General features: G+C 41.8%; 1 protein-coding gene across 5 annotated transcripts in view; it reads right to left on the bottom strand.

Moving 5' to 3' along the window:
* Window positions 1-25,729, bottom strand: part of tlk2 (tousled-like kinase 2) — a 206,659-nt gene that overhangs the window by 30,581 nt on the left and 150,349 nt on the right. For all 5 annotated transcript variants that reach the window (XM_043675313.1, XM_043675314.1, XM_043675317.1 and 2 more), the window contains 3 exons: window positions 17,760-17,849; window positions 12,296-12,465; window positions 9,522-9,660 (listed from right to left, as the gene is read on the bottom strand). In XM_043675313.1, coding sequence (XP_043531248.1) covers window positions 9,522-9,660; window positions 12,296-12,465; window positions 17,760-17,849 — 399 coding nt within the window. The remainder of the gene's footprint in view (window positions 1-9,521; window positions 9,661-12,295; window positions 12,466-17,759; window positions 17,850-25,729) is intronic.

Here is a 25,729-nt window from a genome sequence, read left to right as displayed (position 1 = left end):
TGATGTTGTAGCTGTACAGGACTTTGGTTAGGCCACAGTTGGAGTACTGTTTGCAGTTCTGGTCGCCTCACTTTAGGAAAGATGTGGAAGCTTTGGAGAGGGTGCAGAGAAGATTTACCAGGATGTTGCCTGGAATGGAGAATAGGTCGTACGAGGATAGGTTGAGAGTGCTAGGCCTTTTCTCATTGGAATGGTGAAGGATGAGGGGTGACTTGATAGAGGTTTATAAGATGATCAGGGGAATAGATAGAGTAGACAGTCAGAAACTTTTTCCCCGGGTACAACAGAGTGTTACAAGGGGACATAAATTTAAGGTGAAGGGTGGAAGGTATAGGGGAGATGTCAGGGGTAGGTTCTTTACCCAGAGAGTGGTGGGGGCATGGAATGCGCTGCCTGTGGGAGTGGCAGAGTCAGAATCAATGGCAACCTTTAAGCGGCAATTGATTAGGTACATGGATGGGTGCTTAAGCTAGGACAAATGTTCGGCACAACATCATGGGCCAAAGGGCCATGTGCTGTATTGTTCTATGTTCTATGGTAGCTTCGGGCGGTGGCTGAAGTGGCAACGGTTTCAGCAATGGCGACTTGGTGTGTCTGGTCTGTCCCTCTTTACTGTAGTGGTGATGCAGTGGCTTCGGTGTCAGCTTCAGCAGTGGCAGTCTGCTGGGTCCAGTCCAAAAATCTTTGTTTTGGCAGCCTCAGGGGCAGCTTCAGCAGCGGTGCTCCATAGCCACTTCAGAAAACCAGCAGCCATCCAAGGTAACAAAAAATTAACTCTGTCCTAATGTTTGTCTCAATTACTTCATTTCATAATTTCTGTAATTAAATGCCCCCTGAATTGTGGTAACTTTTTAATATATATTATTTTCATAAATACAAGTGACAATGAATTGCTATTCTATTCGGAGTTAGTTTTCACATCAGCATTGAAGAAATCCAGTTTAACATTACCATCACCCCATCAAGTTCACAATATTGTCAGGCTGGTCAGAAACAGAGTTCTGGCTGAACAGCACTTTCCTCCAGTTAAACATCGGGAAATTGAGGCCATGACAAACATCGAGGAGAAAGTGAGGACTGCAGATGCTGGAGATCAGAGCTGAAAATGTGTTGCTGGAAAAGCGCAGCAGGTCAGGCAGCATCCAAGGAACAGGAGAATTGACGTTTCGGGCATAAGCCCTTCTTCAGGAACCCTTCTTCATGACAAACATCATTCCCTACCCATAGAGGAGAAAGTGAGGCCTGCAGATGCTCAAAAGGTCAACGATTCCTGATGAAGAGCTTATGCTGGCAACATCGACTCGCCTACTCCTTGGATGCTGCCTGATCAGCTGTGCCTTTCTAGCACCACACTTTCTGACTCCCTACTCATTAACTCAATCCCTGTCCTTGGCCTACTTGAGACTAAACCAATTTGTTTGTAGATTTGCTTTTATAGCAGATTCCAATCAGTTTTGCACTAATATCTATCTTTGCACTATTGTTCAGCTCAGTTCACCACCTGTTGAAACTCTCATGCATTCTTACCTCAAGACATTGAGGGAGGAATTTTAGCACCTGGTTATGTGCCTACCTCTGAGCCAGAAGCTAGGTCCCACGCTTAAACTTATTGCCCATGAAAGATATGTTTGGAATGTGGCCAGAGTATCAGCCTAGAAATCCTCCCAAGTGGTAAGAGTGAGAGAGACTCCTGGTCAGTTATTCTGAAGAAAGCAGTCATAAACCATAGCAGTATTTCACCCATAAGCACGAGCCATTACAATGGAGGTCAACTGGGCAGACTTGCTGTCTCGAAGCTCCAGTGACCTGGGCTCGATTCCGCCCTTGGGCGACCATCTTTGGGGAGCCTGCATGTTCTCCCTGTGTTTCCGTGGTTTCCTCTGGGTGTTCCAGTTTCCTCCCAGTCAAAAGGTGCACAGGTTAGGTGGATTGGCCATGTTAAACTGCCCATAGTGTCCAGGGATATGCAGGCTAGGTGGATGAATCATGGGAAATGCAGGGTTAGAGGGATGGGGTAAGTAGGTAGTGAGCTGTTCGGACGATCTGTGTGGACTCATTGGGCCGAATGATTCCAAAAGCCCATCTCAGAAATGAGGATAAAAGAGAAGACAGTCAGACAGCCTTGACACCTGCTGGACTCGACAAGCTAATCAGAGTCCTACAGCACAAAACTGCTCCATGCCGACAAAAATGTTCATCCATGTTAATTCTATTTCCCTGCACTTGGCCCATATCCTTCTAAACCTTTCCTATTCATGTGTTTGTCCAAATGCCTTTAAATCTTGTTAACATACTAACCTCAACCACTTCTCCTGCTAGTTCATTCCACATGCATACCACACTCTGTGTAAAAAATGTTGCCTCTCAGGTTCCCTTTATTCTTTCCCCTCTAACATTAAACTGATGCCCTCTAGTCCTTGATTCCCCAAATCTGAGTGCATTCACCTTATTCATGTCTCTCATGATCTTATATACTTTTAAAAGATTTCCCCTCAGTCTCCTACACGCTAAAGAAACAAGTCCTGGCTTGTGCAACCTCTCCCTTTCACTCAGACCCTTAAGTCTAGGAAACCACTTTGTGAATTTCTTCTGCACTCTTTCCAGTTTAATAACATTCTTCCCATAGCAAGGTAACCAAAACTGAATACAATACTCCAAGTGTGGTCTCACCAAATCCTGTACAGTGGCAAAATAACTTCTCAACTTCTATACTCAATGCCCTGACTGATGAAGACCAGTGTGCCAAAAGCCTTCTTCGCAGCCCTATCTATCTGTGACTCCACTTTCAAAGAAACATGCACCTGAACTCCAAGGTCCCTCTGTTTCACTACAGTCCTTAAGGCCCTACCATTCTCCATGAAACTCCTTCTTGACTTTCCAAAATGCAAGACCTCACACCTATCTATATTAAACTCCATTTGCTACTTCTGAACCCACTTCCCCAGCTGATTAAGGTCCTGCTGCAATTTCTGATAACCTTCCTCACTGTCCACGATACTGCCTTTTTTGTGTCATCTGCAAACTTACCAGTCATGCTTTGGACATTCTCATCCAGAATCATTGATATAGATAACAAAGAGCAATGGACCCAGCACTGGCCTGACACTCTCCACTAGTCACAGTTCTCCAGTCTGACAAACGTCCTTCCACTATTACCCTCTGCTTCTACCATCCAGCCAATTGTCTATCCAATTTGCCAGCCAGCCTGGATTCCATGTGATCAAACCTTCCAGAGCAGCCTACCATGTGAACCCTTATAAAAGGCCTTAGTGAAATCCATATAGACCACATCAACTGCCCTGACCTAGTCAATCTTCCTGGTCACTTCATCAAAGCACTCTGACAAATATGCGAGGCATGATTTCCCACAGACAAAGCCATGCTGACTATTCCTAATTAAATTTTGTCTTTCCAAATGCATGTATATCTTATCCCATAGAACCTTCTCAAGTAACTTACCTACCACAGATGTGAGGCTTACTGGACTATAGTTCCCAGGCTTTTCTTTGCAGCCCTTCTTGAATATGGGAACAACATTCGCTACCCTCTACACTTTTGGGACCTCATCCGTGGGGAACAATAATGCAAACAGATCAGCCGGGGCCCTTGCAATTTCTTCTCTAGCCTCTTGCAGTGTTCTTGGATATATCTGGTCAGAACAAGGGAAATTTATCCAATTTCATACATGCTAATTCATCCAACACCTCCTCTACTGTGATATGGACGGTCCCCAAGATATGACCATTAGCTTCCCCAGGTTCCCAAGTCTTCATATGTCTTTCTCCATGGGAAACACAGAAGAGAAATATTCATTAATGACCTTGCCCATCTCCTGAAGTTCCTCACATGTCCACTTAGGTTCTTGAGGGGTCCTATTCTCTCTCTAGAAATTCTTTCTCCTTTAATATCCATAAAGAACCTTTTTGGATTCACCCTAATCTTCTCAGCCAAGGCTATCTTGTGCCCCTTTTTGTCCTACTAATTTCCTTCTTCAGTAAACTCCTGTATCTTGTATATACCTCCAGGGATTCCCTTGATCCCATCTGCCGGTACCTGAGCCAAGCTTCCTCCTTTTTTCTGGTCAAAGCCTCAATATCTCTTGTCACCTAGGCTTCCCTATTACTGTCAATATTACCTTTCACTCTCACAGGAACATTATAGACCTTGAACTGCAGCTATCTCACTTTTAAAGGCCTCCCACTTGCCTGAGGTCCCTTTGCCTGCAAACAAACTACTCCAATCAACCCCTGCCAGCTCCAGTCTACTTCCATCAAACTTTGCCTTTGCCAAATTTCGAACCTGAAACTGTGGACCAGTTTTGTCCCCTCTCCAGAAGTATTTTAAAATTATTACAACTACAGGCACTGGTCCCAAAGTGCTCCCCATTGTCACCTCAGTCACCTGTCCTGACCTATTTCCTGTAGTAGGACGAGTTATGCCCTTTCCTGAGTAGAACATAGAAAAGTACAGCACAGAACAGGCCTTTAGGCCCACGATGTTGTGCTGAGACTTAATCCTAATGTAAAATATAGTAACTTTACCTACGCACCCCTCAACTCACTGCTATCCATGTGTATGTCCAGCAGTCACTTAAGTGTCTCCAATGACTCTGCTTCCACCACCTCAACTGGCAATGCATTCCATGCACTCACAACTCTCTGTGTAAAGAACCTACCTCTGACGTCTCCTTTATACCTTCCTCCTAATATCTTCAAACTATGACTTCTCGTACCAGTCAATCCTGCCCTGGGGAAAAGTCTCTGGCTATTGACTCTATCTATTCCACTCATTATTTTGTACACCTCGATCATGTCTCTTCTCTTCCTCCTTCTCTCCAGAGAGAAAAGTCCGAGCTTATTCAACCTTTCTTCATACGGCAAGCCCTCCTGTCCAGGCAGCATCCTTGTAAACCTTCTTTGCACCCTCTCCAAAACTTCTGTATCTTTTCTATAGTAGGGCGACCAGAACTAGACACAATATTCCAAGTGTGGTCTCACCAGGGGCTTGTAGAGCTGCAGCAAAACCTCGTGGCTCTTAAACTCGATACCCCCGTTAATGAAAGCCAAAACACCATATGCTTTCTTAACAACCCTATCCATTTGGATGGCAACTTTGAGGGATCTATGTACTTGCACACCCAGATCCCTCTGTTCCTCCACACTGCCAAGAATCCTGTCTTTAATTCTATATTCAGCATTTGAGTTCGGCCTTCCAAAATGCATCACTTCGCATTTATCCAGATTGAACTCCATCTGCCAATTCTCAGCCCAGCTCTGCATCCTGTCTATGTCACGCTGCAGCCTGCAGTAGCCCTCTGTAGTATCGACAACATCACCAACCTTTGTGTCAGCTGCAAATTTACTAACCCACCCCTCAACCGCCTCATCCAAGTCACTTATAAAAACTACAAAAAGCAGAGACCCAAGAACAGAACCCTCAACACTGACCTCCAGGCAGAGTATTTTCTTTGCAACCACTCTCTGCCTTCTGTCAGCCAGTCAATTCTGAATCCAGATAGCCCAATCGCCCTATATCCCATACTTCCTGACTTTATGAATGAGTCTACCATGGGGAACCCTATCAAATGCCTTGCTGAAATCCATATACACCACATCCACTGCTCGATCGTCGTCGACCTGTCTTGACACCTTCTCAAAGAACTCAATAAGATTTGTGAGGCATGACCTGCTCACAAAGTTATGCTGACTGCCTTTAATCACACTCTGCTTTGCCAAATCATCATAAATCCTATCCCTCAGAATTCTTTCCACAACTTTGCTGACCACAGACGTTAGACTGACTGGTCTGTAATTGCTCCCTATTACCCTTCTTGAAAAGTGGAACAACATTCGCCTCCTTCCAATCCTCCGGTACAACTCCTATGGAGAGTGAGGAGGCAAATATCCATACCAGCAGCTTAGCAAGCTCCTTTCTCACTTCCCGGAGCAGCCTAGGATAAACCTGGTCTGGCCATGGGACTTCTCAATCTTAAATGTTTTCCAAAATAGCTAGCACATCAACTTCATATTTCTAGCAAATCAATTCATAGGACCCTCTATAAACTGCTTAAGGAAACTTTCCTGAATGCACTTAACAATTCCACCCCATCTAAGCCCTTAACGCTTTGGCAGTCCCTGACTATATTAGGAAAATCAAAATCTCCTACTATGACAACCCAACTGCTCTTGTAGGTCTCCCCAAACTCCCTGCATGTTTGTTCCTCCAATTCTCGTTGACTATTTGGGGAACCATAGTACAATCCTAGTAACATCACCATTCTCTTCTTATTTCTTAGCTCCACCCACAAAGCCTCACTTCAGTTATTTCATCTCTGATTACTGCTGTGATACTCGCCTTAATCAAAAATGAAACTCCCCCTTCCTTCTCTCCACCATCTCCGTCTCGTCTGAAACACCTGCACCCTGTCACATTAGGCTGCCAGTCCTGTCCTTCCCAGCTATGTTTCTGTAATGGCTATAATATCCCAGTCCCACATATTCATCCATGCCCTGACTTCATTGGCCTTACCTGTCAGCCCTCTTGCTTTGAAATAGATGCAATTTAATCCAATAGGCATTCCTTGCTGCCTTTGTGTTCTAGCCTGACCTGCTTCTTACAGTTATAGAGATGCCCAACCAGGTATCCTGACCTAATCCAGTCCAATTTGCCTGCACTTGGCTCATATCCCTCTAAACCCTTCCTATTCAAGTATCCACCCAGATGTCTTTTAAACTCTGTAAATTGTACCAGCCTCCACCACTTTCTCTGGCAGCTCATGCCATACACACATCACCCTCTGCATGAAAACATTGCTCTTTAGGAATCTTTTACATCTTACCCCTCTCACCCCAAACCTATGCCCTCTAGTTCTGGACTCCCCCACTCCAGGGAAAAGATCTTATATATTTATCCTATCTATGCCCCTCATTATTTTATAAACCTCTAAAAGGTCACCCCCTCAGCCTCTGACGCTCCAGGGAAAACAGCCCCAGCCTATTCAGCCTCTCCTTATAGCTCAAAACTTTCAACCCTGACAACAACCTTGTAAATCTTTTCTGAACCCTTTCAAGTTTCACAACGTCATTCCAATAAGGAGACCAAATTGCACGCAACATTCCAAATGTCCTGTACAGCCACAACATGACCTCCCAACTCCTGTACTCAATACTCCGACCAATGAAGGAAAGTATACCAAACATATTCTTCACTATCCTATCTACCTGCGACTCTACTTTCAAGGAACTATGAACCTGCACTCCAAGATTTCTTTGTTCAGCAACACTCCCCTAGACCTAACCATTTAGGAATACAAGTCCTGCTAAGATTTGCTTTTCCAAAATGCAGCACCTTGCATTTATCCAAATTAAACTTCAAATGCCACTCCTCAGCCCACTGGCTCACCTAATCAAATTCCCATTGTACTCTGAGATAACCTTCTTCACAATCTACTACACTTTTAATTTTCATGTCATATGCAAACTTACTAACTATACCGCCTATGTTCATATCCAAACCATTTACATAAATGACGAAAAGTAGTGGACCCTGCACCAATCCTTCACTGGTCACAGGCCTCCAGTCTGAAAACCAACTCTCCACCACCACCCTCTGTCTTCTACCTTTGAGTCAGGTTTGTTTCTGAACGGTTAGTTCTCCCTGTATTCAATGAGATCTATGAGGAGAAAGTGAGGTCTGCAGATGCTGGAGATCAGAGCTGAAAATGTGTTGCTGGAGAAGCGCAGCAGGTCAGGCAGCATCCAGGGAACAGGAGAATCAACGTTTCGGGCATAAGCCCTTCTTCAGGCATAAGCCCTTCTTTCCTGAAGAAGGGCTTATGCCCGAAACGTCGTTTCTCCTGTTCCCTGGATGCTGCCTGACCTGCTGCGCTTCTCCAGCAACACATTTTCAGCTTCAATGAGATCTAACCTTGCCAAACAGTCTCCCCATGAGGAACCGAGTCGAATGCCTTACTGAAGTCCATATAGACCATGTCTACTGCTCTCCCCTCATTAATCCTCTGCCATTTATTCAAAAAACTCAATCCTCATTTTACTATTTCTGATTACTGTATCTCCTTCCAACCTCACACTTGTCTCCTTACTGTTGAGGATCCCACCCCAACTGTCAATGTGGTTTAAATGCTCCCTTGTAACACTAGCACACCTGGCTGCCAAGACATTGCCTGCCCCCTCAACCCCATCCCCTCCAGTTCAGATGCAACTTGTCTCTCTTGAACACGTTGCTTCTGCCCCAGAAAAGAGCCCAATGATCTATCTGAATCCCTGCCCCCTGCACCAATTCTTAGGCACACATTCATCTACCATATCCTCCTGCTTTACTCTCACTAGCACATGGCACTGGAGGTAATCTGGAGATTAACACTGATGAGATCCTGGTTTTAACTTTTTTCCTAGCCCTGTATAATCACTCTGCAGGACCTCAACTCTATTTCTATGTATGCCATTTGTGCCAACGTACACAATGACTTCTGGTTTTAATCTACATAAAAGTGAGGGAATTCAGAACTCTGTTGCTTGTGTCTTAATTCACACCAAATTGTTTACTTCTCCCCGGCTTCACTGAAATACACTGCATTCCAGTGTCTTGATTTTAAAATTCTCATACACGCCTTCACTCTCTCCATGGCCTCTGTTTTCCTTGTCTTTGTGATTGTTTCCAGTCCCACAGTCTTCCACTGGTAGGTGCATCTTCAGCTGTCTGGGTCCTAGGCCCTCATTAAACCTCTCCACCTTTCCTCCTTGTAAAGACACTTCAAAATTTACCTCTTGACCAAGCTTTTGAATTACTACCTGGGTCAGTGCTTACTTTATTTCAGAGGGATCCATGAAGTGCCTTTGGACATTTTATTACAACAAAACCATTCATACAATTTAAAAAAAATTCTATTGCTGTTTCTTGCTGTGGGACCAACGGTATCGTTTTCTGTCTGGATGTTGTTGTTCTGGCCAATAAGGGAAGATTTCAGACAGTGAAGATAGTGACAATATAGAAGCTCATAGAAGTGCGTACAATCCCTTCAGTGTGAAAGCATGCCAATCGGCCAATCCAGTCTATGCTGAGCCTCTGAAGAGCATCCCACCTTTCCTTACCATACCACTCTGCATTTTCCATGACTAATCCACTAGCCTGCACATCCCTGGACACTGTGGGCAATTTAGCTTGGCCAATCCACCTAATCTCCACATCTTTAGACTTTTGGGAGAAAACTGGAGCACCCGGAGAAAACCCGTGCAGACATAGGGAGAAAATGCAAACTCCCCCCCCCCCCCACACACACACAGTCAGCAGAGGATAGAATCAAATCTGGGTCCCTGGCACTGTGAGGCAGCAGTGCTAACCACTGAGCCACCGTGCAACAAGTACTCTGAGAACAAGTTCTGAATTGGTGCATCTAAAATTCACACTCAATTTATCCTGGATTGTAGATCCAAGGTAGAATAATCTGGAAACACCTGGGTGGATGTGTCAAGCCAGTGAGCAGCTTTTAAAGGTGATCTCACCAGTATGTGCCTGCTCCCTGTGACGTGAGTTCCATCCCATCTACTGAATTGTAGCTGTCATCGTCCATGATTTTAGATAACCCAAAGTCTGTGATTTTTATTTCTCCACAAGCTGTTCCGTTCACCAGGAGAATGTTACCTGTGAAAGTATAAAACCCATGCAATTTAAATTAGGAAATGTTTCATGGCAGGTAATAAAACTAATTATCGCAGCATCAGCCATCATTGCCCACTTTCAACTGCAAAGCAGTTTTCAAATCCACAAATTACAGAAAGCTATTCTTTGTAGAAATTAAATTATGCAATTTTTAGCATTGATTTAGAGTCATACAAACGTACAACAGGGAAACAGACCCTTCGACCATGCTGACCAGATATCCTAAATTAATCTAGTTCTATTTGCCGGCTCTTAGCCTATATACCTCTAAACACTTCCTATTCATGTAGGAGAAATTGAGGACTGCAGATGTTGGAGATCAGAGTCACAACGTGCAGCGCTGGAAAAGCACAGTCGGTCAGGCAGCTTCAAAAGAGCAGGAGAGTTGATATTTTGAGCATAAGCTCTTCATCAGGAATTTTCCTCAAGAGCTGATGCTTGAAATGTCGACTCTCCTACTCCTCAGATGCTGCCTGACCGGCTGTGCTTTTCCAGCACCACACTTTTTGATCCTTCCTATTCATGTACCCATCCAGATGTCTTTTAAATGTTGCTATTGTGTCAACCTCCATGGGCACCTTCTTAGGCATCTTATTCCATACACGCATCACCCTTTGTGTGAAAAAGTTGGCCCTTTTGGTTTCTTTTAAATCTTTCCCCTCTCATCCTAAACCAATGCCCTCTAGTTCTAGACTCTCCCAACCCAGCGAAAAGACCTTGACTACTTATCCTACCCATGCCCTCATGATTTTATAAACCTCTATAAGGGCACCCTGCAATCGCTGATGCACCAGGGAAAATAGCCCCAGCCTATTCAGCCTCTCCCTATAGCTCAATAAAGAGTGGTTCCATACAGTGAACAGATTGCCTCAGGGACCTTTTATGGATATTATGTAACTTGTTTGCAAAAAAACTGTCACAAGACAGCAGGAGATTGAGAAGGCAACATGACGGAGATATATAAAATTAAAAGAGGCATAGGTAGAGTAGATAGGAAGAAACCTTCCCTTTTGATAGAGAGATCAATGATCGGGGGAATACATTTATGGTGAGGGGCAGGAGGTTTAGTAGAGATGAGGGGAAAAACTTTTTCACCCAGAGGGTGGTGGGAATCTGAAATTCATTGCCTTTTAAGAGTGGTAGAGGCAAAACCCCTCATAACATTTTAGCAGTATTTAGGCATGCACTTGCAATGCCGAGACACTTAGATTTTTGATCAGTGGAGGAATCAAAGATTACAAGGAAAAGGCAGGAATGTGGATCAGCCATCATCCTATTGAATGGTGAGCAGGTTTGAGAGGCCAAATGGCCTACTCCTGTTCCTATTTATTATCGTCTTCAGGCTAAGGCTGGAAAATGGGATTAGAATAGTTAGATAGCTGTTTATGATTGGCATAGGCATGATGGGCTGAAGTGCCTTTTGACTCTAAGACGACTTAGGAGCAGATTTGGCTTAACTCTTTCATTCATTGAAAATATGCCTGATTTGATAATCCTTAATTTAAATTTACCTCCATAATCCTTAATTTCCTTACTGATTAAATATCTATCTATCCCTGTCTGGAACGTACTTACCATTCTATCCTCAACAGCTCTCCCTGGGAAAAATTTCCATAGATGTGTTACTCTCAGAACAAATTCCTCATCTCTGTCTTGACAGGGTAGTCCTATACTCTCCCACAGGGGGAACCCATTGCTCTGCATTTACCCCGTCATGCTGCTTAAGAACCTTACACCTCAATAAGGTCACCTCTCTCAACTCTTACTCTTCTAAGCTCCAATGAATACACGCCCAACTAACTCAATCTCTCCTCATAAGACATTCCCTCCATACCTGGTATCAGCCTAGTGAACCTTCTCTGGACTGCCTCCAATGCCAATACATCTTTCCATTGATTAGTAGCCCAAAACTGTTCACAGTATTTTAGTCTTATTAGTGCTTTGTACAGGTTTGGCAAAACATCCTTATTTTTATACTCCATTTACTTTAAAATAACAGCCATGTGCTGAACTTGTGTGCTAGCCCTTTTACTGATTTATTCATGAGGACTTCCAAATCCTTCTGTGCTGCAGTTTTCTGTAGTCTTTCTCCATTTAAATAATATCCAACTCCTCTATTTTTTTTCGACAAAATGCAAAAACTCAAATCCTGTAATATATTGCAACAACCAAGTTTTGCCCATATGTCTATCTCCCAATGCAAATCCTTTCCATTATTCCCAGTGTTTGCCTTCCAATCTATTTGTGCATCAACTGTAAACTTGGCAACAGTACATTCACTTCCCTCTCCAAATTATTAATATATATTGTATCTAACTGTGGCCCCAGTAGTCTGTGACATTCCACTAGTTACAGGTTGCCATCCTGAAAATGCTCTCCTTATTTTACTTGGTCTTGTATTACTTAGCAAATTCTCTATCCATGCTAATAAATACACCCAGCACTATGGGCTATTATCTTATTCAGTAACCTTAGATATGGTATCCTATTGAACGTCTTTTATCATTTTTTTTTGTATCCTTTTCAAAAGTATTTTGAGAAAACGCAACTCAATATTCCTAGTTATTCTACCCTTTGATGATTATTACAAGGATAGATCCTCAGCAGAAATACGTACCTGGCTTAAGGTCATAGTGAATGATAGGGGGCTTGATCTCATTTAGATATTTCAGAGCGTTGACCACTTGCATGATGATGGAGCGCCCTTCCTTTTCTGACATCAGCTTGTGTTGCTTCAGGTAGAAATCCAGATCATTGCCTTCACAATACTCTAACACAGTACAAAACCTGAGGAACAAGATCAGGACATTGATTTTTTTTGCCCTCCGTCCATGACCAAGAGATTTTATTTCCTCTAAGCATCATCACTTTCACTTGGAATCAACTTGGTTTCAGTTAAGAGAGATGACAGAATGCACTGATTAGCATGAGCAGCAACTATGGAATTTCCTTTACTCTTGTAACTTTCAGGTTTCATATAGACACAAACACATCACATTCCTTGCTGAGTTAGGATTCATTACATGTCAAATCCATACACTGTGCTCTACTGTAGAACCAAGAAAACCCATCAATATTCTGGATGCAACTCAAATATTAATGCAAAACACAAGTCCAAAAATGCTAAGCAACGTTTTCTCTTCTTGCTACTTGGTGAACTTCAGTATCTACTTGTGGTCCACATAAGCACCAAGAACATAGGTAGTTTGAGAGATGGGGATTTAAGGCAGAAATTCAGGGAGCTAGGATGGAAGCTAGGGTGGAAACAGAGTTGTTATCTCTGGTTTGTTGCCCATGCCATATGCTAGTGAGGCGAGGAATATGGAGAGAGAGGAGTTGGCTAGAGGGATGGTGCAGGGAGGGAGGGTTTTGGATTCCTGGATAATTGGGGCTCTTTCTAGGGTAGGTGGGATATCTATAAACAGGATTGTCCACACCTGAACCAGAGGGGTACCAATATCCTGGGGGGGGGGGGGGGGTTGTGTGGAATTTGCTAATGCTCTTTGGGTGGGTGTAAATTAATTCAGCAGGGGGATGGGAACCCAAATTGTAGTTTGAGTAGAGAGGAGGTTGAGAGTAGAGAGGTCCAAAATAAGGTGTCAGGGTCGCAAGAGGGTGCCGGCAAGCAAGAAGCTGGTTTGAAGTGTGTCTATTTCAATGCCAGGAGCATCTGGTCTCAGATGGGTGAACATGCAGCATGGGTCAACACCTGGGATTTCAATATTGCGGCCATTTAAGAGACATGGGTAGAGCAGGGACAGAAATGGTTATTGCAGGTTTCAGGATTTAGATGTTTCAGTAAGAACAGAGAAGATGGTAAGAGAGGTGGGGGTATGGCATTGTTAGTCAAAGACAGTATTACAGTTGCAGAAAGGATGTTTGAGGACCTGTCAACTGAGGCAGTATGGGCTGAGATTAGAAACAGAAAAGGAGAGGTCACCCTGTTGGAAGTTTTCTGTAGGCTTCAAATTGTTCCAGAGATTTAGAGGAAAGGATAGCAAAGATGATTCTGGACAGGAGTGAGTGTGACAGGGTAGTTGTTATGGGTGACTTCAACTTCCCAAATACTGACTGGGAATACTACAGTTCAAGTACTTTAGATGGGTCAGTTTTTGTCCATTGTGTGTAGAGGGTTTTCTGACACAGTATGTTGATGGGCCAAGGGGCTAGGCCACATTAGATTTGGTACTGGGTAATGAACCAGCCAGGTGTTAGATTTGGAGGTAGGTGAGCACTTTGGTAATAGTGACCACAATTCAGTTATGTTTACTTGAGCGATGGAAAGGGATAGGTATACACTGGAGATCAAGAGCTACAGCTGGGGAAAGGCAATGACGATGCGATTAGAAGCATAGGATGAGGAAGGAAACTGCAGGGGGGGGGCACAATTGAAATGTGTAGCTTATTCAAGGAACAGCTACTGTGTGTCCTTGATAAGTATGTACCTGTCAGGCAGGGAGGAAGTTGTCAAGCGCAGGAGCCATGGTTTACTAAGGAAGTTGAATCTCTTGTCAAGAGGAAGAAGGCGGCTTATGTTAGAATGAGAAGTAAAGGCTCAGTTTGGGCAATTGAGTGTTACAAGGTAACCAGGAAAGACCTAAAAAGAGAGCTAAGATGAGCTAGGAGGGGACATGAGACATTGTTGGCGGATAGAATCAGAGAAAATCTTAAACCTTTCTATTGGTATATAAGGGATAAAAGAATGACTAGAGAAAGATTAGGGTCAATCAAGGATAGTAGTGGAAGTTGTGCGTGGAGTCAGGAGATAGGGGAAGCACTAAATGAATATTTTTCATCAGTATTCACACTGGAAAAAGACAATGTTGTTGAGGAGAATACTGAGAAACAGGAATGGAGGTTCACAAGGAAGAGGTGTTAGAAATTTGGGAAAGTGTGAAAACAGATAAATCACCTGGGCTGGATGGGATTGATCTTATGATTCTCTGGGAAGCCAGGGAGGAGATTGCCGAGCCTTTGGCTTTGATGTTTATGTCATCATTGTCTACAGGAGTAGTACCAGAAGACGGTAGCAAATGTTGTTCCCTTGTTCAAGAAGGGGAGTAGAGACAACCTTGGTAATTATAGACCTTACTTCAGTTGTGGATAAAGTGTTAGAAAAGGTTATAAGAGACAGGATTTATAATCATCTTGAAAGGAATACGTTGATTATGGATAGTCAATGCAGTTTTGTGAAGGGTAGGTCATGCCTCACAAACCTCATTCGGTTCTTTGAGAAGGTGACCAAATAGGTGGATGAGGGTAACGCTGTTGATGTGCTGTAAGTTGTTTGATAAGGTTCACATGGTAGACTACTGCACAAAATAAGGAGGCATGGAATTGAGGGTGATTTAGCAGTTTGGATCCGAAATTGGCTAACTGAAAGACGACAGAAGGCAATGGTTCATGGGAAAAGTTCATCCTGGATTTCAGTTACGAGTGGTGTATTGCAAGGATCTGTTTTGGATCCACTGCTGTTGGTCATTTTTATACACGTCCTGTATGAGGCGTAGAAGGATGGATTAGTAAGTTTGCGGATGGCACTAATATTGGTACAGTTGTGGATAATGTCAAAGGATGTTGTAGGTTACAGAGGGACATAGATAAGCTGCAGAGCTGGGCTGAGACATGGCAAATGGAGTTTAATGCAGAAAAGTATGAGGTGATTCACTTTGGAAGGAGTAACAGGAATGCACTATATGAATGGTAAGATTCTTGGTAGTGTAGATGAGCAGAGAGATCTCTGTGTCCATGTACCTCAAAGTTGCCACCCAGGTTGATAGGACTGTTAAGAAGGCATACGATGTGTTAGCTTTTATTAGTAGAGGGATCGAGTTTCGAAACCATGAGCTCATGCTGCAGCTGTACAAAACTGTACAGGACTTTGGTTAGGCCACAGTTGGAGTACTGTGTGCAGTTCTGGTCGCCTCACTTTAGGAAAGATGTGGAAGCTTTGGAGAGGGTGCAGAGAAGATTTACCAGGATGTTGCCTGGAATGGAGAATAGGTAGTACGAGGATAGGTTGAGAGTGCTAGGCCTTTTATCGTTGGAACGGCGAAGGATGAGGGGTGACTTGACAGAGGTTTATAAGATGATCAGTTAATCTAGGTTAGAAGTTCGGCACAACATCGTGGGCCGAAGGGCCTGTTCTGTGCTGTATTGTTCTATGTTCTATGTTCTAAAACTCTGGTGCGGCCGCACTTTGGAGTATTGCGTGCAGTTCTGGTCACCGCATTACAGGAAGGATGTGGAAGCTTTGGAGAGGATTCAGAGGAGATTTACTAGATGTTGCATGGTATGGCGGGAAGATTTTACGAGGAAAGGTTGAGGGACTTGAGGCTGTTTTCATTAGAGAGAAGGAGGTTGAGAGGTGACTTAATTGAGACATAAGATAATCAGAGGGTTAAATCAGATGGACAGTGGGAGCCTTTTTCCTAGGATGGTGATGTCTAGCTAAGGGGCATAGCTTCAAATTGAGGGGTGATAGCTATATGACAGATGTCAGAGGTAGTTTCTTCTACTCAGAGTAGTCGTGGTGTGGAACGCACTGCCTGCAACAGTTGTAGACTCGCCAACTTTACAGACATTTAAATGGTCATCAGATAGGCATATGGACGAGAATGGAATAGTGTCGGTTAGATGGGCTTCAGATTGGTTTCACAGGGTGGTGCAACACTGAGGGCCGAAGGGCCTATATTGCGCCGTAATGTTATAAGTTCTCTCTCTTCTGGGGGAATAAATTTTAAAAGCAACTCAGGACTAAGAAACTGTGACACTGAAGGCTAGAAATTCTGCTGATACAGACATTGGCAAGTTGCTTCGAATAAACTCTGCTCCACAGATAATACGTGCCATCAAGTAGAAAAAAGTTCTGTTGGTTTCAAAACCCTCATGCTCAGGGTACAGCATTTGATAATGAAATCACTGTTTTTAAAATGCAACTGAGTGTGCACTCTTTGCCAATCCCATCAACCAAAGGACTTTTATCCATACAGAGTTCAGATTACTTCAGCTAGAAATATGGCAATTCATATTTCAACAACTGGCAAGTAATTTGGATGATACAGATTTAACAGCTGTTTAAATAATCATGTCAGCACAATATTTTCCATGCGCTACATCTACACTTACAATATTTGGCTGTGTAATACAAAAAAAATGTTAAAAGTTATGTAACACTGAAAAATAATATATTTACTAGAGTATTCAACAGCAGCTTGCAATTATAATTAATGAAAAAAATTGAGTGCAACCCGTACTTTTGATATATGAATTCCTTTACATTATTGAACAAGATCTGTAACAAAAAAAACTTACTTTCCTTAACATTTCCTTGCAGGAATGTTTCTTTACTGACAGGTTGAGAAAGCCAAGAAGTTGATTTGTAGAATGATAACATCAGCTAAGACTTGGTTAAGAGGACTTAACCCAAGTGTGCAACAAGAAAAACTTGTTTGATCAAAATGACAACGAAAACTCTAGTTACTATCACACCATTAAAACAGTGTATGATCGAATATAATTATCAAGAGCCAAAGGGATGTGCCTGGAAAGGTGCACTTTTGTTTAAAGTCTTTTTAAAGCGGAAAACAATATGTCCACTTTACATTTCTTTGATGACGTCTGAATTTCCAAAGGCACACTTCAGGAATATCACCCCCTGTTGCAGCTCACTTGGGTCAGATGATTGAGCAATTTCTAGGCTTTACTGAACATTCCTTCTCAATGTTTACAATGAAGTCACTCCTAAAACCTCTGAGCAAATTATGTCATGTCAACCCAGTAGAGTCTAGTTAAAGGTCAAGACAATTATGTAAAAGAAAACTAAATTGCAGGAGTTTAGGGCAAGACTATTCCTTCAATACACAGGGAAATTCTTCCTGAATGACTGAACAAAAGATCACAACTGTAAATCTTTAAATGCATAACCAGCATGAAACATTGTCCAGAGAAGTAATTAAACCCAAAGGTACATAAGATAACATTAACCCATGACAGAACTGAAATTCAACAAGCAATCTTGGGAAGGTTCTGTGAACATGGTAGGGAATACACTATAGCTTAAAAGGAAAAAAAACACTTACGAGTCTGTATCTAATGAGAAATAGTCATAGAGTCTGACTATCCTGGGATGATCCAACTCCTTGTGAATTCTATATTCTCTGCAGGCATGCCTGTAACCAAACAATTAACATTTTCAGAAAATATGCTCAAAATCTAGATCATTGTTTACAAAAAATGTTACCAAAACAAAGCACATGGTAAATTAACCTTTACAGGTAAGGACATAGCAAAACATGCTTTGGAAGCCAGGGAAAAAAGTTCATAAGTTCATTTATCCTTTAAACATGACAAACAGACTGAATAATCACAAAATGCAGCAATTAAATAGACACAAAGAAACCTAGATGCAGTAATGGAGGAACAATAAACTAAATTTTACAGTTTAAGACTTCTTGCATTCATCTAATGCAGTAACAGATGATCCTGACGTGTTTAGAACACTAACAGTATACATCTTTCTGAAAAAGAAACCACAATTCAAATTTCTTTTTCTGCAAACAAGTGCACAAATACCCAATAAAGTTGGTGAACATTGCCTCATTAATGAGATAAACCAAGTGACAAATGGACTAACATACATTGGCTCAGTATTTTCTCATCCCAGGTGCCCTGCTGCACTAAGTATCACCATCAGAACTGAATAAATAGGAACAGAGGGCCGTTTGCCCCAGCACACAATGACATCCCGGCTAATCTTCTTCCTCAGCTATACAGGCTTGCTCTCACTACATACATATCCTCAAGTTTCTAAGTACCCAAATATCTGTAACTCTTGGAACTGAATGTAATCAAATTGATAATACTTGGCAGCACGGTGGCACAGTGGTTAGCACTGCTGCCTTACAGCACCAGAGACTGGGTTAATTCCCGCCTCGGGCAACTGTCTGTGTGGAGTTTGCACATTCTCCCCGAGCCTGCGTAGGTTTCCTCCGGGTGCTCCGGTTTCCTCCCACAGTCCAAAGATGTGCAGGTTAGGTGAACTGGCCATGCTAAATTGCCCATAGTGTTAGGTGTAGGGGAATGGGTCTGGGTGGGTTGCTCTTCAGAGGGTTGGTGTGGACTTGTTGGGCCGAAGGGCCTGTTTCCACACTGTAAGTAATCTAGTAATCTAATCTAATTGCAATTGAGAATTCTAAAGCTTCACAATTCTTTTGAAAGAAGAGATGTCTCATCTCAGCCCTAAATGGAGTATCCTTTATTCCAAAACTGGAGTCTGCCCTTGTTACGACTAGAAGGGTGGAGTTCAAGGGCAAAGATACAGGAAGTAGAGGAGATGCACTGGAGGGCATCACTATGTGGTAGAGGAAATTGTGGTTCCTGAAGGAGGCCATCTGGGATGTTCTATGGTGAAATTGCTCCTCCTGGGAGCATATGCAGCAGATGCGGAGGATCTGGGAATAAATGATAGCATTTTTGCAGAAGGCAGGGTGGGAGAAGGTGTAGTCCCCTCATGAAGCTTGATCACATCATGCATTTCTAAATGCCCTATATTTACATTCTTTATGAAATCGCCAATAACAGACGTTCAACTATCTGGCCTATAATTACCTGCTATTCTGACCCCTTCCCTTTTCAAATAAGGATGTTACACTGCCAGTTTTCCAATCCGCCTGGACCTTTTCAGAATCCACTGGACTACTGCCAGTGCATTTACTATCCCTATTACTATTTCCATTCACACCCTCTGATGCATCCCATCATGTCCAGGAGATTAATAATTCCTAAGCACCTTACTTTCTCAAGCATTTTTTCTCTAATAGTTTTTGTACTTATTTCCTCTCCTACTTTTGCCCCTCAAGTATTCAGTAATTTTGGAACAGTGCTGTCATTTACTGTTAAAACTAATGCAAAGTATTTTTTTCAGTTCTCTTCCTGCTGGCCCATTATTTCTCCAACTTCATTCCCTCAGGGGCTTATGTTCATTTTGGCTTCTCGCTTCCTTTCACACTCAGCTTGCTTGGTCATGATGTCATTAAAACATTTACTTGTAACAAAAATTCAATTGTATTGTGAAGACCAAGACTGAAAAGGCATGTCATAACTTCACATGGTCATGGCTGTACACTTAGACTTTCAATCCTAACATGAGCATTTCCTAATTGCAGTCAGGCACTGTATGTAACGTAGTTTGCATTAATATTGAACAACTAGCAAATAGTTAATTATTTAAATCCAATAAGATAAACAGACGTGTGCAATTTTGACAAACAAGCATTAACATGATAAGTGTAACATATGGGCAATAAAAGATTTTGTAGCTGCACATTAGATTACTCAATATTTAAGAATGCGTTTCCCTTGTCGAAAAGGGAATCTAACAGATTCATTAATGCATACTTTTTCTTTCAGAAGCTGACAGGCTTTGTATTTTCAGTTTTGAATTTATTTCCAATAATAATAATAATTTTCAGTATTAAGAACAATTTACACAAACACTTGTGATGTCAAGACATACAAGGTTATGGCCAAGTGCTGGAAAATGGGATGAGAGTAGTTAGGTGCTTGGAACTAACTCACCTCCCCAATTTAATCACTCCCTTACCTCAGATACATAATCCAAGTGTGAGATCTCTGACATCGGTGCTGTTAATTTCTCTTTAATTGATTTCAAAGGCTCTCTTACTGAATATTAACTCAATGGGAGTAACCTGAGTAGATTCATTTGAGGCATTTCTAATGGTAAACAATATGAATGGGATACCTTTATCCCAGTCATTCGGATAATCCTGAGAGTATGCTCTTAACATGGTCTTCAGGGTCTGATGCCACCTGTCCAAAGCTCCCTGGAATTCAGGATGATTTAACTTGATTTAAATTGCTGCATGTCTAAGCTATCCATGACTTCCTTAAACAGCCTAGCATTCAGGTTAGACCCTTGGTCTGACTGAATCTCTCTGGGTAGCCCATACCGTGTGAAGAAAGCTACTAACTCCTCTCTCACCCTTTTTACCTTAACATTCCATAATGGAATTGCCTCTGGAAATCTGGTAGACACATCCATTATGGTTAGCAAATACTGTTTCCCACTTTTAGTCTTAGGGAGGGGACCTACACAATCAATTATAATATGTGTGAAAGGTTCTTCAAATGTGAGAATTGGCAAAAGTGCTGGTTTTATTACCGCCTGTGGCTTATCTACCATTTGGCATGCATGATATGTACGGCAAAAGTTAACCACATTCTTGTGCACTCCAGGCCAAAAGAAATGCTTTGGTACCTTAGCCTTGGTCTTCCTTGCACCCAGGTGAACTTCTGTCTGTATGCTACTGAACACAATCTGGTGCAGTTCTGCCCATTTAACCTCTGCACTAACCTGCTGTTGTCTCCATTTTCATTTTAGGATTCTATCTTTAAGGTAATAACTTTTTGGAATACATTCTGACTCCTTTTCTGAGTATGCATCAACATATATATCTTTTATTCTCTCGTCTTTCTATTAGAAGTCCACGAGCCTTTCAGGACTAAATACTTCTGCCTGACCCTCTGCCTGTTCAAGCTTTTCCTACACCATTACTTTAAACAGGGTGTCTGCTAACTGAATCTTCATCTTTCTCTTTAGTTTTTGCTTTGTGCTGTGACTTATGATAGTGGGATCTTGTTACTAAACAGTCCGGAAAAATTCCAGTGTATTTTTTCTTTTAACTCTGCAGTTCCCTGGTCTTCCATTGACTTCTCCGCAACAAGGGGTGTCACTCCCACCTTGGATCCTGCCAAATTGTTCCCAAGAGCAAACTGTATTCCTGTAACTGACACTGTCAGTCACTCCCATTGTTACTTCCCCAGTTTTGAGTTGGGACTCTAACCTGATCTTGCGTAGGGGATGCTAAATTTCTGTCCATCTATCCCACAAATTACACACTCTCAGGTAACAGGTCAGAAAGATTACAAATACATTAATCTCTTACTGATTAGATCTCATATTTCTCAAAATTATAACTTCTTTCCCTTCTCCTCCTCTTCTTTCTGAGTGATCTTTACCCACACAGGTGACGTTTTCATAGAGCTCAGGCACTAACTCAATGTCCAGCTCCTGCCTCGGCTGTGCACTCTCCTCCAGTTCTTGGGTTTACTTCACTACTTTCACTGATGCCAATGGCTTAGCCTCTTTTACCACATCTTTTCTCACAGTAACTTTCCTTAATGACCAGCACTGTGACTTTACATGTCCCATTTTACCGCAGTGAAAATACCTGAAGCCTTTCACCTCCGTTCCACCTTCTTGGACTTCTATTTTCACCTATGGTTAACTATTACCATTATGTTGTAATATTAGTTTTGTAGTGTAGGATCTCCCCTTCTCCCGATTTCTATCCCTGACGGGATGAAATTCTTGCCGGAAGCTAAACTTTGCCTTATACACCAATGCATATTCATCTGTTATCTTTGCCACTCTTCTCACTTCTTGAACTTTCTGTTCATCCAGATTAATTCTTATCATCTCTGGACATGAGTTTTTAAACACCTCCAGCAGAATAACCTCTCTCAGAGCCCCATAGGTCTTACCTATTTTTAAATCCCTTTCGAACTCAACATCATTCTGACCTGGTTCATTATTTATGTTTCTGAACTGTTGTCTATCTGCTTCTGGTATCAATTCATAAGCACTCAAATAGCCTGTTTGACATCTGCGTAATCTCTTGAACCCTCGTCTAACTGTGCTGCAAGAACCTCACTAGCGCTGCCTATCAGCTTAGTCTGAACTAGCATTACACACAAGTTCTCAGACCACTCTATCTGCCTAGCCAATTTTTCAAATTAAATAAAGAAGGCTTCACATCTTTCTCATTAAAACATGGCAATATTTTAACAGATTTGAATACATCACTACCTTCTGTCTTCATCTCCATGTTGTTAACTTGACTTTCCTGATTAATTCACAACGTCTGAAGTTCAAATTCTCTCTCCCTTTCTCGTTCTCCTTCCTCTCTCTGTGAAATAGATACCCGAGTTGGTTGCTGTTTTGACAACAATTTGAATTTAGCCAATCAGTTTAAATTATGCTCCAGGATACTTAAACCTAATCGAATTTGAATTTATTGTTTTTGCCAACCTTGAACCAATGAGATGATCCGATGTTTAGGGTATAAAAAAAGCAGGCATTTTGAAAGTCAGAGAGTAACTGCCATCAAGAAAGACTGCTATTCAAAATGCTCTATCAAAGGTACCATTTTCATATGAAACATCTTTGAAATAAAAGACAGAAGATGACCCAGAGATCTTCAGCTGAAAGAAGAAGGACAGCGGAGACGACAGCCGCTGTGTAGTTTTGAAATTAAGTTGAAGTAATCTTAATGACAGTTTTATTGGAACAATATATTGTTATAGAGTTGGAGGCAGATAACAACCATTTAAGAGAAAGGAAGCTTAGAGTTGTAAATAGTTGTTGTTCAATGTTCATTTTTAGAGTTAAGGAATATTTTGATATTATTTTTCATTAAATAGTGGAATTTGGGAGTTCACGGTTACTTATACTTTAACAGATTACGGGGAGGAGTGAGCTTTTCTGGGTATTTGGTTTAAGTAGCAGAAGGCTTCATCGCCATGTTATAACATTTCTTCCAGCTGAAGATCTCCCTGGGTTGCCTTCTTTCTTTTTACTGCAAATATGTTTCATATGAAAAGGTACATTTGATAAAGAGCATTTCAATGGCAGTTACTCTGTCTGACTTTCAAACTGCCTGCATTTTTATAGCCCCAACAGCGATTCGTCTCATTGGTTCAATTGAGCAAAAACAATAAATTAAAATTCAATTGGATTTTAATATCCTAGGGCATAAGTTAAACTGATGGGTAAAATTCGAATTGTTGTCAAAACAGTGACCAAAACTCAGGTATCTATTTCACAGCCAAATATTACATACTTTCAATTTTCCAGTACACTCTGGACTGCTAGCTATTCATATGATAGGTACTTGTAATCTTTCAGTGCAAAACAGCATTCACTCTCTCCCAAAGGTACAGTCCATGCCTTCAACTTCATAACAGCATTCATTCCTCTATGGAGAGGAAGCAAGTGAAAAGTTCAGGTTGATGATCCTGCATCAGAATTGCTACTTCTTACCCTTATGATCAACAACCCTACTTATCTCTCATTCCCTGCCTCATCATCCCACCACCAGTTGAAAACAAAAACAGTTTATCTTACTGATTCACTGTAATTCTGGTTAAGAAGCATTCATATACAGTGATGTCTACCCTACATTCTTCCAGAAGAAAGTGAGGACTGCAGATGCTGGAGATCAGAGCTGAAAATGTGTTGCTGGAAAAGCGCAGCAGGTCAGGCAGCATCCAAGGAACAGGAGAATCGACGTTTCGGGCATAAGCCCTTCTTCAGGAAATGACTACATTCTTCCAGTCAATATTCACCATGGGCATTGTTAACCACGTCAACATGGCATTTTGCATGGGTGCCATTTTCTCTAAGGGCACTCTTAATGCCCAACTAAGAAATTAATATGTCCAATTCCTCACCCTTAATTAATTCACCTTTCTACTTATTGCAAATTAATCTCACTATGTCTTGATGAAATCTTATATTTAAAGCATGATATAATTGCAATGGGAGTAGCACAAAGGTTTACTAGATTGGTCCCTGTGATGAGAGGGCTATCCTTTGATAAGAAGGTGAGTAAATTTGGTTTATACTTTCAAAGATTTAAAAGAATGAGAGATGATCTAGTTGAAACTGAGAAGGTGCACAGGGTCATCGCAATGTAGACACTGAGTGCTTATTTCCACTCGCTGGGGGATCTTGAACATGGGTAAGTATCAATCATTAAAGACTGAGAAAAAGAAACACTTCTTCCTTCAAAGGATTAGATTAGATTACTTACAGTGTGGAAACAGGCCCTTTGGCCCAAAAAGACAACACCGACCTGCCAAAGCGCAACTCACCCATACCCTTACCTTTACCCCGTCACCTAACACTACGGGCAATTTAGCATGGCCAATTCACTTGACCTGCACATCTTTGGACCGTGGGGGGAAACCGGAGCACCCACGCAGACACGGGGAGAAGGTGCAAACTCCACACAGTGAGTCGCCTGAGTCAGGAATTGAACCTGGGTATCTGGTGCAGTGAGGCAGCAGTGCTAACCACTGTACCACCATGCCACCCACAGTAAATCTTTGGAATTATCCACCCCAGAGAGTTATGCTTGCTCCATTGTTTCTCTAGCACTTTCTGTTTTTGTTTCAGCTTTCCACCTTCCTCAGTTCTTTGTTTTATATTACTTGGGAGGATGGGTAGATAAGGATGAAAAGTGCAGTAAATGATGTGAAACCATGTAATCAAAGCAACTCATTTGAGTGTGTGTATAACTGTTAGTCAGTATTTCTGATGAAACAAAAAAGCATGGAGATGGTGATGGACAATTTTGCAAAGATTGAACCTTCAGACCTGAGTAAATTGTTTTAAGGCAAGTTAATTCAAGCTTGTGCCACATGCATGCAGGAGAGGCCTCCAAGTCTTTGACCAGCACAGACCTGATAGGCTGAAGGGTCTTTTTCTGCATTGTAGACTTCTATGACTCAATAAAAATATCTACCTACTTTTGGTATTCATATAGCAAATTGCTCAATTTGGGTAACCAGTTTGTGAAGTCCTGACTGCCAAACACTAGGATTTACTGTCCCTTTTTCTCAATGCAAAGATAAACATTTGTACAAATTTAAGTTGCAAGTACAGTATATGAAGTCTTTTCTTTCCTCCCTGGCACAGCTCCAGTGCATACTTGCAGTGTTTAAAGTGCTTACAACTTCAACTCCAAGTCAGATATTTTTGCAGTTGTAAATTATTGTAAAAGCAGAGATAACAAACCTGCATAAATAAATATAAAAACACCTTAGAAAGCCCATCATGTAGAGCATAGCAACAAAGGAAGCATACTTAAATAATTATTCCACCCTTTAGAACTTGCCAGCTCATAAAATAAAGCAGTTATGAATTTAGTAGTCCGATCCCAGGAGAATATAGCTGTAGTGCAGAAAA

This window comes from Chiloscyllium plagiosum, chromosome 33 (assembly GCF_004010195.1).
Source record: "Chiloscyllium plagiosum isolate BGI_BamShark_2017 chromosome 33, ASM401019v2, whole genome shotgun sequence".
In the NCBI taxonomy this organism is placed as follows: Eukaryota; Metazoa; Chordata; class Chondrichthyes; order Orectolobiformes; family Hemiscylliidae; genus Chiloscyllium; species Chiloscyllium plagiosum.
This window is presented reverse-complemented; position numbering and strand designations above follow the sequence as displayed.